Source organism: Papaver somniferum, chromosome 10 (assembly GCF_003573695.1).
Source record: "Papaver somniferum cultivar HN1 chromosome 10, ASM357369v1, whole genome shotgun sequence".
In the NCBI taxonomy this organism is placed as follows: domain Eukaryota; kingdom Viridiplantae; phylum Streptophyta; class Magnoliopsida; order Ranunculales; family Papaveraceae; genus Papaver; species Papaver somniferum.
The window spans coordinates 2,000,456-2,014,901 of NC_039367.1; the positions used below are offsets into that span (position 1 = coordinate 2,000,456).

Here is a 14,446-nt window from a genome sequence, read left to right on the forward strand (position 1 = left end):
GTGTGTCAATAATGGGAAATAGGGTTTGAAGTAGGTAGTCTGGATGAAGACTATCTATACCATCAGTTTGGTCACAAAAAGAAACAATCTTAGCCTAGCACACATCAAGCATGTTACAACACTCTGACAGCCAATGATTTTTCAAAACAGGGAAGCTAAACTCATATGAACCAAAAGCTAGTTTTCAGAATTATGTACATCGAACACAACAGATTCAGCAGGTACCATGCTTTCGAGTATCATGGATTCATGCACAAAGGTACCAAGGGACTGGTTCAATAAATAGTCATGAAAATAACAATCAGATAACCAAGCAAGACAGGAAGACAATGCTCGTGAGAATTAAAAGGCTATCCCTAGAATTTGTATATACAGCTTTGCGATGCTGCACTTCAGAAAAGCAGTAGTACGCAAACCAGGAAATTAATGCTTATAGGAATGACAACAAGATTCAACGCTAAACGGACACAGGAACGAGTTCTGCGGAGATTAAGGGGGCGCACAACAAAAGAACAAGTTCAACACGTATTCCGATAGGTTATTCAACTTTCCAGGATTATGGAAAATGCACTTTCAGGCACCTAGTTTATCGGGTGAACATGGTTTATCATTCAATATAGAATCATCAAAATTTCAGAGGTTTAACGCTAAACCATGGGGTTACAGTTCAACAAGCGATCATGGAAATTATCGGAGATAATAACTTTAAGGTTCGAGAATGATACCGCCAGTATAAACTGGGTTTAGGCACTTCCACAGATTGTGTTCCGTTCCCTTTTCTCCTTTTTCTTGTTTCACAGAGAGATATCGCAGGTACCTACTAGCTCAACAGAAACCTTTAGTTCCAAGAATTGGAAAGATAAAACGAAGAAAATGTAGAATCAATTTTGGCAGTAACAACTAAATTAATTTACAGCATATATCTACAGAATGCAACCTAGCAAAATGAAAAGAAAAAACAAAAATGCAGGAACGTTGATATTTTACAGGGTGACAGTAATATGAGCTACTTTAAACTAATATGGGATTATGTAAGTGGTAAATGAATGCAAAATACAGCTAATACTAACAACAAGATGCCGAGTATATAACAGATGAGCTAAAAACTAAGTTATAATATAAAAACCGGAAATCAATGATGCAAATTAAACTAACTAAAATAACAAAAATAAAAAAATGCAGAAATGGTGTGACCGAAACACTAAAACTAACACTAACAGATGGATGAACGACTAATGACTTACAACTAGAACTGGCAAACAAGCCGAAACCCGCGGATTAACCCGTGCCCGGCCCGTGAAAACCCGAACCCGGATTGGCTGGGTTATAAACAAGCCGGGTTCGGGTAAGAGAATTGGTGGCTTGTGGGAAAACGGGTTAACCCGTGCCCGACCCGTAAACCCGCGGGTAAACCTGTTAACCCGTGTATAATAATAATTAATAAATTACATTTCATTATCGCCGTTGGATTATCTAGGGTTAATCATATCCCTACGTTTAAGGTATAAAAACATCAAAAATCCGAGATATCTTTTCATTTCTTCTTCCTCTTTCTTTTCTTTCTTCTCCCCATATTATCTTCTTCTGCGGCTGCGCCTCCTCACCACCTCCATCATTTCTTCGGCTGTTGATTAAGTATCAGCTGTTGTTGCTATATTTCTTTTCTTGTTGGTCGAATTAATTGATAAGAAGAGAATATTTCTTTTGTCCTTTCTCGTGTGTTGCTGAAGAAAAGATGCGAATGATTCAATGATTCACTGGATATAAATCTAGTGACTGTAATTGAAGTTTAGATGGGTTTGTTGCTGGTGGTATTTGGTTACTTAAAATCAGAAAATAATCCATAAATTGAGAAGAAGGTGAAGAAGAGGAAACATGCAGTGAAGAACACAAAGAGAGCTACTATAAAGGTTAAGAATGAAGAGCCAGAAATTGAAGAAGAAGAAGAAGTTCCCGTAATCCTGTTAGATCGGTAGTTTGATTTGGGGATTTGGTTTGCTTATTGTTTAGGGGTTTGATTAGTTTTCGAGGATTTGATCTGATTCATTTGATTTAATGCGTTGTTGCAGTTAATTGAGATTTGAGAAGATAAAAGAAGAGAATGTTAAAAGGGTATGCCCTAATTTTGACCCCTCTTTTTCAATTTTAGTTTCAAATTGATTTTTTTTCTAGGTTTTGATTTTTGTTGTGGTTTTTGTTGTCAGAAAAAAAAAGGGTGCTAAAGAGTAAGTTTCTCAAGGTTTCAATTTTTGCAAATCACTGATTCACTGTCTATTTCTGTTCAATTTTGGTGAATTTTTTTTGAATTTTGTTGTTGGTGAATTGAAGGGAGGAATTGGAAGAGATTGTGATTGTATTGTAGAAAGAAAAAACAGGGAAGAAAGAGTTGGTCTTGGATCTATGAATGAAATGAAAGTGGAATGTTGTTGAAGTTGGGGATTAGATGAATGATTAGAAAGCCCCATTGTTGTCTTCCTTTAAAACTAAGATTTAATTTCGCTTCTGGAGTAAACTAGGTTTACTGTTTTAGATGTTGCAATTGCAAAAAGATGTAATCTGTACTCATTTTATTTTTAATTAAAATTGAGCTTTAATTTTGATTTTAACTAAACAAGCCGGGTAACCCATGAACCCGCAAGCTTTACCCGTTACGGGCGCGGGTTGAAGAAATGACCACCCGTGAAGAATATCGACCCGCAGGTTTTGGCCCGTGTTAACCCGAACCCGTGTAACCCGTAACAAGCCAGCCCCGGCCCGCCCGTTTGCCAGCTCTACTTACAACTAACAAATTAAGATTAACTAGACTCGACTTACAGAAATAATTCAAGACAATGGAGCAGGAAAACCAACAGGAAGAAAATTAAAAACATTAAGTTGATAATAACAGAAAGACTAGGTTGGAAAGAGACTACAGATAGTCCTAAACTGAAACTCAGTTATGGTAACACAGTACACAGAAACAACATTTTTTTATTTGCGCATCTTTTTCCACTCAGGGGATGAAACAATATATTACTTAAAACTGAAAAACTATGGAATGCAATGCTAGAGAGCTTTAGATGGAACAAGATGATGCAAAAGTATATAAACAGATGAATTGATACTGAGTTACACTACAATAGCAGGAAAGCAACAACATAAACATATATGTACAAACTGCAACTAAGAATCGTGAAAGTGTAACTGAAATTCAACCACACCGCTACCGAGTCCCCGGCAGCGGCGCCAAAAAAACTTGGTAGGCTTGGAAAGATACCTACAATTATATTGCAAGTGCACAGTGTCACAATGCAACACAGGGAAAGCACAGGTCGATCCACATGGACAAGGTGGGTGTAGATTTGAAGCTATGGTCTTACAAAAAATGATTTATAACAAGAGTAACACAAAGGTGGGTGTTTGCGTCGATACGACAAGATAAGTTTATGTAACAAAAATTAGAAAACAAAAGTCCAAATAAAAGGGAACTAGGGCAGTTAAATCCACCACCTAATCTATGCTAATCTATTTCAGTTCAAGTTATGTTCTTGTCCCTTTTCAATGGACACCGGTGAAGGTTCAAGCCTGCCGTTTAATCCACGGTAATCTCAGGTTGGATAGCTTAATGTCAACTAAGGTATTAATCTCTAGCATTAGTTGTCTGATTAAAGCACAACTAATCACAGACCAATTGATTCAATTAAGCATAAGTTGGAGCAACAATTACACAATTTCTAACAACCTAGGATGCAAAACATATTAAGTGAAAGATACGTAAATAGCAGCTCTAGATTAAACCAATCCTTACTCAATGAAACACAACAAGAATAACATTGAAAACATGAATAATCTAGAAGTAAATTAAGGGTTTCATCTTTTTCCCTAGCAAAGATGTTTAGAACATAATACATAACGAAATTAAACCCTAAGTTATTACTGCATGTTGCACCGGCTAGTCCGGGCTTGAGTTCTGATACAAAATCTCATCCCTATTTATACAAGACCTCTCCCAATAATCAAATCTCATAATGACAGCTAAAATATATTTAAAATTAGGGCTGAAATGTTTGACCACTTCCAACAACTCACCAACTGATGTAGATATGAAATTGAGACAATCACTGTTCGTTGCTGACGCCGATTGCTGATAGTACATCACTCTTCTTCACTTGTGTTTTCAATTCAAGCCACCCTAGAAACTGATAGATCATTATTAATTAGGGATAATGTGAAATGGGTGTAGGTCGGTGGCAGAGAAAGTGTGATTAACAACAGAAAAGACATTTACAGAAGGATTTGATATGCGGAGCAAAATGAGGGGGACAAGAAAATATTGGTTTTGAATTTCTGTAGAGAAGGGAACATAGTTTCTCGTGAAGGATATGGGATTTGGGAAGGTAATAGAATGGTTGATCAGGTGTAAAGCATGAATACCCTGATTTTGGTATATGAGAGTGAAATTTGGACTCGGTTTATATGCACTTGAACTTAGGCCCACTGAGTTATTTGACTCCCATTGTTTTGGGGCAACAGAACTTTAATCCCTTACCGCGCATGCCTTCTTATGCCCATCATTATCGGGCAACACCCACTTTGCTCCATGTTTATGCCGATTTCATCGTATTCAGTCTCCTGCCATATACAAAAGAATAATTGGTAAGGTTACTAATATGAATTTACTTCAGAGTACTTAGAGAAGAAGATGTATAAATTTGCACAAAAACATGGATATAATGCACATGAGGTGTGATAAAAGACAACAAAATGATCTAGAAATATGCATTATTAGGCACTGATCACACCCCCAAACCTGAATTCTTCTCGTCCACGAGCAAAACAAAAGCTAAGAAGAGTTGTAGGACAAAATATAAGCTCAGATTCCATGAAAGTGATACCTACAATTCAATTTTAGCTCACAGCAATTGGATATGTCAATCTAGCTTTCAAAGGCACAATTCTAGCACTGAAACAACTAAGGACATGTGATAAGAGTGTAAAGTGTATCTACACATGTAGAGAATGATCAGAAGTTATGACTGCCAATTGCTAAAAGATAGTTTTTAGGCTAAGAACTGAATTCAAAGCCAAGCTAGTTGTCCAGCTTTACGAGAATTGTGAATGTTCACCTAAGAGTTGGTGATATTTCAGCTTACCCGCGTTGTACATCGATGTCTACACCCTCGTTGCATCTTACAAGACTATTTACAACACAAAACAAAAAAGGGCTTTGACTATAATATGTACATTGAATACTCTCATTTTGACACAAGAGAGACACTTAAGCATTTTTTTTTAGATAACTGAATTTTCTTTTCTTTCTGAATTTTCATTCTCAACTGATTTTTCACTGATTTTTGAAGAACTTTCATTCTCAACTCATTTTTCACTGATTTTGGAAGAACGATATTTACAAACACAAGATGACCCAACAACTTTACATAAAGATAGAACAATACATTACATGACACTTTTAGCAAGAGGTATCCCTTTTCGATGCACCTGGTCAAATCCAATGGTTGTTTTTCTTAACATATCCTCCAACTTCTATCCCAGCCAACCAAAGAACAAGCTAGTCAAGTCTCATTCAATATTCTAGATGATTGACAGCCTACTTAACCAATAAAACACCTGCCCGAGGCCATACATGTATTGGTAGATCGTGCATGTGCAAGTTTCTTATCAACATGTGAATTGTGCTAAAATCAGGGGTGCCTCATCATCTAGACTAATAATCCTAGATATCATATACGCACAGGTATCACAATTCAAGGTAAATGAGCTCCATTTTTCATTTTTTCATTTTTCATTTCATATAGAAGAGTTAAGTTTCAAAGAAAATGTAGCACAGTGATAGTCAATGGCATCTACTCTCTACCCCCAAACCTAAACTAAACATTGTCCTCAATGTTTCTAATGATAAACGGAATATAACTGTAACATACCAGGAGAAACATGATGAGTTTGAGAATAAGGAAAGAGATTACCAGATTTGACGTTAGAAAGAACCAAACTCCATTATTTACTACTAGAATCCAACATTTTTCAGCTGAGATCACATTGGATTAGCATAATATATACAAAAGAAACATAAGATTCAACTGAAATATTACCTACTGGATTATATACAAGAAAACTTAACCATACACATACAACCTAAAGAGTTGAGGATCAACCCAAAAGAAGACATGCAGAGACATCAACAGCCTTACACATATATAACAGGAGAGCGCAAGTAAGGCTGCATATGTAAACGAGTACCCCCAAACCTAAAGTTGACAACAGATGTGTTTTTGAGCAAAAAATCTTGCAATCTTAGGGGTTCTGCATGCACAAGATCTAATTCAAAATGGACTTTGTTAGGGACGGGCAGAGACAAACATTCCAACCGTGGCTCCTCAAATGTATTATATTTAGATTCAAAATAGTCCAAGAGGACTTGGGAGGCACATAGTTCCAATCCTAGATTAGGAACTCTCAGAAAAGTTGGTTTTACAATATCTTTACATGCAAAATCTAGGTTGGGTGGAAGAGTCTCAGTTTGTGACATGGGCAGGGAGCTAGATACGTCTAAGTTATAATCATGATTAAGCTCAAAAGTGTCACTACGCATCCTAGTATTTTCCCATCCAGAAACAAGTTGTGCTTTCTTATGCTCAAAGTCATTGAACAAATTATCAAACCCCAATTCAGTATTATCATCATCCAAAACTTTAGTTTCATGCATAGGCAGATCATAAGAAACATCATGTTGTGACCTAGGCCGAGAATCAGACACATCAAATATATTTTCATGCATACTAACATTAGTGCCGACAGAAGATTCAATATTTCCTAAATCAGGCACAAGTTTTCTGTCATGCTTTCTTTTACCGAATTATTGCACAAGTCCCAGCTCAACATCATTGCGATGAATATCAACATTAGAAGGGATATTATCAATAAATATCTCTACATTATGGTTTAGCATTTCAGACTTACAACACTCTGAAATTTCATTTTCAGAATTAATGACCTCCTCTAACATTATATCATCATCATCATCATCATCACAAATACATGAAAATCCTACTTTGTCAAAACCATTAGTGTTTTCCGCCCATACATCTGCCTCTAAAATAGGTGAATATGGATTGACATTTTCAGCAATAGGGTATGAAACACTATATTCAGAATTAAGCTCATTGGTAAAAACAAACATTTCAAATTTATAGTCCACATGCTCGTCACTTCTTTCATTTTCATTTGGTACAGTGACAACTTGACTCACTGCAGGTTGCAAACCTTGCGTAGGGTCATCAATACATGAGATATTCAGATTGTTTCTTCTTCCTAGTTCACAAGTTAATGAGTATGGGTTATTATCATTCATTTGATGGGAAGTATTGGCACAATGCAATTTAGACTGCTTAATGGCATGCAATTCAGAGCAGTTCTCAATCAAATGGCCTAAGCTATCACACGAGATACTAAAAGAGAATTCCGTCTGGATACATAACTTGGGTGCATCAGAATTTTCATTTGTGCACCTTTCTAGAGCTTCAACTCTCCTAATTAAGAATTCTATATTTGCATTAGAGTCAAAATCAACATCTGACTCATGGAGATCACCCATATCATGTGACATTGTCCTAGTTTCCCTATAGGATTCCCACTGATGGGTTTTCTCTACAACTTCAGCTAGAAATGACCATGCATCGTCCACAATTTTATCAATGAACTCACCATTACACATAGACTCAACCAAGGCTTGAGACTTAAAGTTTAGTCCCTCATAAAGAATGGCGACCAGTCTCCACTTCTCAAAGCCATGGTGAGGACACTCAAGCAACAAATCATTAAACGATTCAAAATAATGAAAAAGTGTCTCTCCATCTAACTGGAAAAAAAATTTTATACTTTGACGAATGTTGATGGTCCTATGATATGGAAATAACTTTTTGAAAAATATTGTTGTGAGTTGGTCCCAAGTGGTGATTGACTGTGGTCTCAGACTGTAAAACCATGATTTAGCACTTTCTTTTAACGAAAACGTAAACAAACGCAACTTTAGAGAGTCCTCGGAAATATTTTCAAACTGCATAGTCCGACAGATTTGCTCAAACTCTCTTACATGATAATAGGGGTTTTCAGATTCAACCCCTCGAAATATTGGAAGCATTTGTATCATGTTTGCAGCCAATTCAAATGGACCATCAGTCTGGGATAACACAATACATGATAACTGACTTGTCCTTGTGGGATACATGTACAGTACTCATGGAGAGTACGGGGCCAACTGATATCATCACCCATTGTCTCAACTTGGACAGGTGTGTCAATAATGGGAAATAAGGTTTGAAGTAGGCAGTCTGGATGAAGACTATCTAGACCATCAGTTTGGTCACAAAAAGCAACAATCTTAGCCTAGCACACATCAAGCATGTTACAACACTCTGACAGCCAACGATTTTTCAAAACAGAGAAGCTAAACTCATATGAACCAAAAGCTAGTTTTCAGAATTATGCACACCGAACACAACAGATTCAGCAGGTACCATGCTTTCAAGTATCATGGATTCATGCACAAAGGTACCAAGGAGACTGGTTCAACAGATAGTCATGAAAATAACAATCAGATAACCAAGCAATACAGGAAGACAATGCTCGTGAGAATTAAAAGGCTAGCCCTAGAATTTGTATATACAGCTTTGCAATGTTGCACTTCAGACAAGCAGTAGTACACAAACCAGTAAAGTAATGCTTATAGGAATGACAACAAGATTCAGGGTTAAACGCACACAGGCACGAGTTCTGCTAAGATTAAGGGGGCGCACAACAAAATGACAAGTTCAACACGTATTCCGACAGGTTATTCAACTTTCCAGGATTATGGAAAATGCACTTTCAGGCACCTCGTTTATCGGGTGAACATGGTTTATCATTCAATACAAAATCATCAAAAAGTTCAGAGGTTTAACGCTAAACCATGGGGTTACAGTTCAACAAGCCATCATGGAAATTATTGGAGATAATAACTTTAAGGTTCGAGAATGATACCGCCAGTATAAACTGGTTTTAGGCACTTCCACAGATTGTGTTCCGTTCCCTTTTCTCCTTTTCCTTGTTTCACAGAGAGATATCGCAGGTACCTACTAGCTCAACAGAAACTTTTAGTTCCGAGAATTGAAAAGATAAAACGAAGAAAAGGTAGAATCAATTTTGGCAGTAACAACTAAATTAATTTACAGCATATATCTACAGAATGCAACCTAGCAAAATGAAAAGAAAAAACAAAAATGCAGGAACGCTGATATTTTACAGGTTGACGATAATATGATCTACTTTAAATTAATACGGGATTATGCAAGTGGTAACTGAATGCAAAATACAGCTAATAATAACAACAAGATGCCGAGTATATAACAGATGAACTAACTACTGAGTTATACTATAACAACTGAAAATGAATGATGCAAAGTAAACTAACTAAAATAACAAAAATGAAAAGATGCAGAAATGGTGTGACTGAAACACTAAAACTAACACTAACAGATGGATGAACGACTAATGACTTACAGCTAACAAATTAAGATACTTAAATTTAATATATACAACTACAGACAAATTCAAGTGGAAAAAGAAAACAAAAGATATGCAAACGTTTAAAAGCTACAGATTTGAAAAGGCACTAGAACTAAGTTAAGCCAAAAGTACTGGACAAAAGAAAAACTGAGCAATTATATAATCTAACTAGAAATCAGAAAGACTAGACTAACAAAAATTAAAAGAGACAAAGAGGGATGCAACTTATGACGACAAGCTACGTACTAAATTAAACAAAAATGGTGAAAGATATTTGAACAACTATTTTCAACAAAAAAAAATGGACAAGATGGAACAATTTTTTATTTTTTTTTATAAGCAGGATGGAACTATTTAAGTAAACACAAAAAGAGAAATGACTGAGAGCCAAATCTTGTAAATGATTAGATCTATATTACTCCAAAAATAAAAGAACCAAAGAACTAAACTTACTAATATGAAATGATATATTACAGAGATGCAAATGGGACGAGCAGTTATTATGCAAATAGGACTATGCACTATCACTAATGGACACTAACGTTTGAATCCAGATAGAAACTAAATGCAATAAGACAAAATACAACTTCCTGTGGAGACGAACTAAACAGACTAAAAGAAAATATCAAATGATTTATGGGATGAAATACTACAGATGACAACGAGTCAGAATGTCTTAAACTTAATATAAGCAGCTATAGACAAGATGCTACCGAAAAAAAAGAAATGAGATGCAAATGTTTAAAAGCTATAGTGGGCTAATCTAAGTTACAATAAGAAAAGTAGGAAGACAGAATTTATTTATTTATTTATTATTATTTTTATTTATTTTTTGAGAAACAGAAGAAGACATAACGGTAACAAGTAAATAATCAAAACTAAAAACTAGTAAAGCTAAACTCAAAATATTCGACCTACTGACAACTAACGCAATCTAAGTTATGCTAATGACAGAAACTAGCATGACACTTTTAAACGAAAATCCTAGATGGCTAACCTATTGATGATATATTATTACAGACTGAGAAAGTTAAAAACGATTGAGGACTGGACTACAGGACTCGACTAGATACACATGAAATTGACCGAAACTAGACTCGACTTGTAGAAATAATTCAAGACAATGGAGCAGGAAAACCAACTGGAAGAAAATTAAAAAGATTAAATTGATAATAACATAAAGACTAGGTTGGAAGGAGACTACAGATTGTCCTAAACTGAAACTCAGTTATGGTAACACAGTACACAGAAACAACATATTTTTTTTATTTGCCCAGCTCTTTCCACTCAGGGGATGAAACAATATATTACTTAAAACTGAAAAACTAGGGAATGCAATGCTAGAGAGCTTTAGATGGAACAAGATGATGCAAAAGTATATAAACAGATGAATTGATACTGAGTTACACTACAATAACAGGAAAGCTATATGTACAAACTACAACTAAGAATCAGTGAAAGTGCAACTGAAATTCAACCACACCGCTACCGAGTCCCCGGCAGCGGCGCCAAAAAAACTTGGTAGGATTGGAAAGATACCTATAATTATACTGCAAGTGCAAAATATCACAATGCAACACAAGGCAACCACAGGTCGATTCACAGTGACAAGGTGGGTGTAGATTTGAAGTTATGGTCTTACAAAAACTGATTTAAAACAAGAGTAACACAAAGGTGGGGATTTGCGTCGATACGACAAGATAAGTTTATGTAACAAAAATTAGAAAACAAAAGTGCAAATAAAAGGGAACTGGGGCAGTTAAATCCACCACCTAATCTATGCTAATCTATTTCAGTTCAAGTTATGTTCTTGTCCTTTTTCAATGGACACCGGTGAAGGTTCAAGCCTGCCGTTTAATCCAGGGTAATCTCAGGTTGGATAGGTTAATGTCAACTAAGATATTAATCTCTAGCATTAGTTGTCTGATTAAAGAACAACTAATCACATACCAATTGATTCAATTAAGCATAAGTTGGAGCAACAATTACACAATTTCTAACAACCTAGGATGCAAAACATACTAAGTGAAAGATATGTAAATAGCAGCTCTAGATTAAACCAATCCTTACTCAATGAAACAAAACAAGAACAACATTGAAAACATGAATAATCTAGCAGTAAATTAAGGGATTCATCTTTTTCCCTAGCAAAGATGTTTAGAACATAATACAAAACGAAATTAAACCCTAATTTACTATTGCATGTTGCACCGGCTAGTCCGGGCTTGAGTTTTGATACAAAATCTCATCCCTATTTATACAAGACCTCTCTCAATAATCAAATCTCATACTAACAGCTAAAATATATTTAAAATTAGGGCTGAAATGTTTGACCACTTCCAACAACTCACCAACTGATGTAGACATGAAATTGAGACAATCATTGTTCGTTGCTAACGCCGATTGTTGATAGTACATCACTCTTCTTCACTTGTGTTTTCAATTCAATCCACCCTAAAAACTGATAGATCATTATTAATTAGTTCTAGTGTGAAATGGGTGTAGGTCGGTGGCAGAGAAAGTGTGATTAACAACAGAGAAGACATTTACAGAAGAATTTGATATGCCGAGCAAAATGAGGGGGACATGAAAAGATTGGTCTTGAATTTCTGGAGAGAAGGGCACAGAGTTTTTCGTGAAGGATATGGGATTTGGGAAGGTAATAGAATGGTTGATCAGGTGTAAAGCATGAATACCCTGATTTTGGTATATGAGAGTGAAATTTGGACTCGGTTTATATGCACTTGAACTTAGGCCCACTGAGTTATTTGACTCCCATTGTTTTGAGGCAACAAAACTTTAATCCCTTGACGCGCATGCCTTCTTATGCCCGTCATTGTCGTGCAACACCCACTTTGCTCCATGTTTATGTCGATTCCATTGTATTCAGTCTCCTGCCATATACAAAATGAATAATTGGTAAGATTACTAATATAAATTTACTTCAGAGTACTTAGATAAGCATATGTATAAATTTGCACAAAAACATGGAGATAATGCACATGAGGTGTGATAAAAGACAACAAAATGATCTAGAAATATGCATTATTAGGCACTGATCAACGAAAAGGGGATTCTCTGACATGGTCAGAATGTTATGCCGAACTTCGTCGTGCCAATGAAAATGAGGATGGGGAACTTGCCATGGTTGAGGATGAACGCGAGGAAGAAATGGATTCAGGAGATAACACGCTAGAGGAGGAATGGATGGTCGCATCAAGAATGGTACCCAATTTTGGTCCAGTAATCGATAGTGAGCTTGGATTAAGGTCGATTGACAAGAACCATGATTGGGAAGAAGGATTTCGTAGTTTTCCTTTGACATAGGAGGACATAGCTTTCACCAGCAGATTAGGAGAAGCAGTACATGAGGTACATTCAAGCACTGGTGCAGATACTTGTCTTACTGTTTTGTCTGATCAACAAAAGGCGGCTCTAAATCTGGTTCATAAATCTCTCAATGACGGTTTAAGCATCCGTTTGATTGTCAGTGGAGGAGCTGGAACGGGAAAATCAACACTTATTAACACCATTGTTGGTTCAACGAGAGAGATGTTCGGGAACGATAAAGCTGTTAGGATTATGGCTCCCACTGGTGTAACTGTTTTTAACATTGGTGGTTCCACTATTCACCATGAACTTGCCATAACGACGGATAGGAATCAGTCATACAAGAAGTTGGAGACGCAACGATGCGGTCTTATGCAGGTAACTTATATTTCCAGTTTTGTCTAGCACCAGGATATATAAACAATGAACAATTAAACTATAGATATTTCTATAACTTAGGGTGATATAACTTAGGTTGCACCAGGACAATCAATCTAATTCACTTTTGTCGAGATCATATAACTTAGGTTGTTACACCAGGGCACAACTATTAGAAGCACCAGGACGTGACCATTTGTTATCTTTTTTTAATAGGTTGACTTCAGTGGTACAAAGTTGATAATTATAGATGAGTACAGTATGATTGGAAAAAGAATGCTCAGAAACATTGATCTTCGATGTAGAGATATTTTTGCAACTGATGAGCCGTTTGGAAATGTTTCGATTATGCTTGTTGGCGACATCGGACAGCTTCCACCAGTGTTTGATTCTTCGTTATATGCTCAAGGCGGGTGAGACCGAGACTTGGAACTGACAGAATATGCTGCATACTATGTGTTTGAGAATTGTGTCCATCTTAAAGAAGTCTTCCGACAATCAGGAATTGAAGAACAACAATTTAGAGAAGCATTGTTATATTGAGTGATGGTAAATCTATTATAGAAGATTGGGAGTTGTTCAAAAGTAGAGAGTACATGAAGCTCACAGTTCAAGTGAAAGATCACTTTAAGAATGCAATTCGTTTATTTCCTAAAAAGGAGGACGTTGTTGCCTACAACTATGAACAACTTGAAAATCTTGGGTATCCTGTTGCTCGTGTTATGTCAAGTAATAATTATCAAACGGCTGAGTATGCGAGTACCGATGATGCTAAAAGGTTGGAGAAAATAGTCTTGTTGTCTAAGGAATCAAGGGTAATGTTCGACAGGAACCGTTGTGGATGTTGTGTATCAAAACGGCAAGAAACCACCCACTCATATACCCATTGCTGTTATGGTAAGGTTCGACAAGTACACCGGTCCACAGTTATACGAAGAACCGAATGTAAATGTGATTCTGATTGTTCCCGCCATTACAAACTGGATATCTTCTTCGGGGGTAACATGTCAGCGTAAACAGTTTCCCCTCATCTTGTGTTGGCAATCATGGCGCATAAAATCCAAGGAATAACACTTGATCATGCCGTGGTAGATATAGGATCAAAGGAGAGTATTGGTTTAACATTTGTGGCATTGTCGTGTACAAGAAGACTTTCGGATCTTTCATTTCACCCCATGTTCAGTTTTGAAAGAATAAC

General features: G+C 36.3%; 1 protein-coding gene across 3 annotated transcripts; it reads right to left on the reverse strand.

Moving 5' to 3' along the window:
* Positions 1-725: 725 nt before the first annotated feature.
* On the reverse strand, positions 726-12,466 carry LOC113318306. 3 transcript variants are annotated; one of them, XR_003344418.1, is made up of 3 exons: positions 11,892-12,466; positions 4,069-9,107; positions 726-820 (listed from the first exon to the last, which is right to left on the reverse strand). XR_003344418.1 is itself a non-coding variant. In XM_026566451.1 (2 exons), the coding sequence occupies exon 2, from the start codon at positions 8,222-8,224 to the stop codon at positions 6,854-6,856; it is 1,371 nt and encodes a 456-aa protein (XP_026422236.1). In that variant the 5' UTR covers positions 8,225-9,107; positions 11,892-12,466; the 3' UTR covers positions 3,804-6,853. The 3 variants fall into 3 exon arrangements, 1 of the variants encoding a protein (XP_026422236.1); XR_003344419.1 differs by having other exon boundaries at positions 727-817; XM_026566451.1 differs by lacking the exon at positions 726-820 and having other exon boundaries at positions 3,804-9,107.
* Positions 12,467-14,446: the final 1,980 nt, after the last annotated feature.

What these genes read in the sequence shown, in the direction of transcription:
- LOC113318306 (XM_026566451.1), bottom strand. Translation starts at nt 8,224, where the DNA reads ATGTATCCCACAAGGACAAGTCAGTTATCATGTATTGTGTTATCCCAG.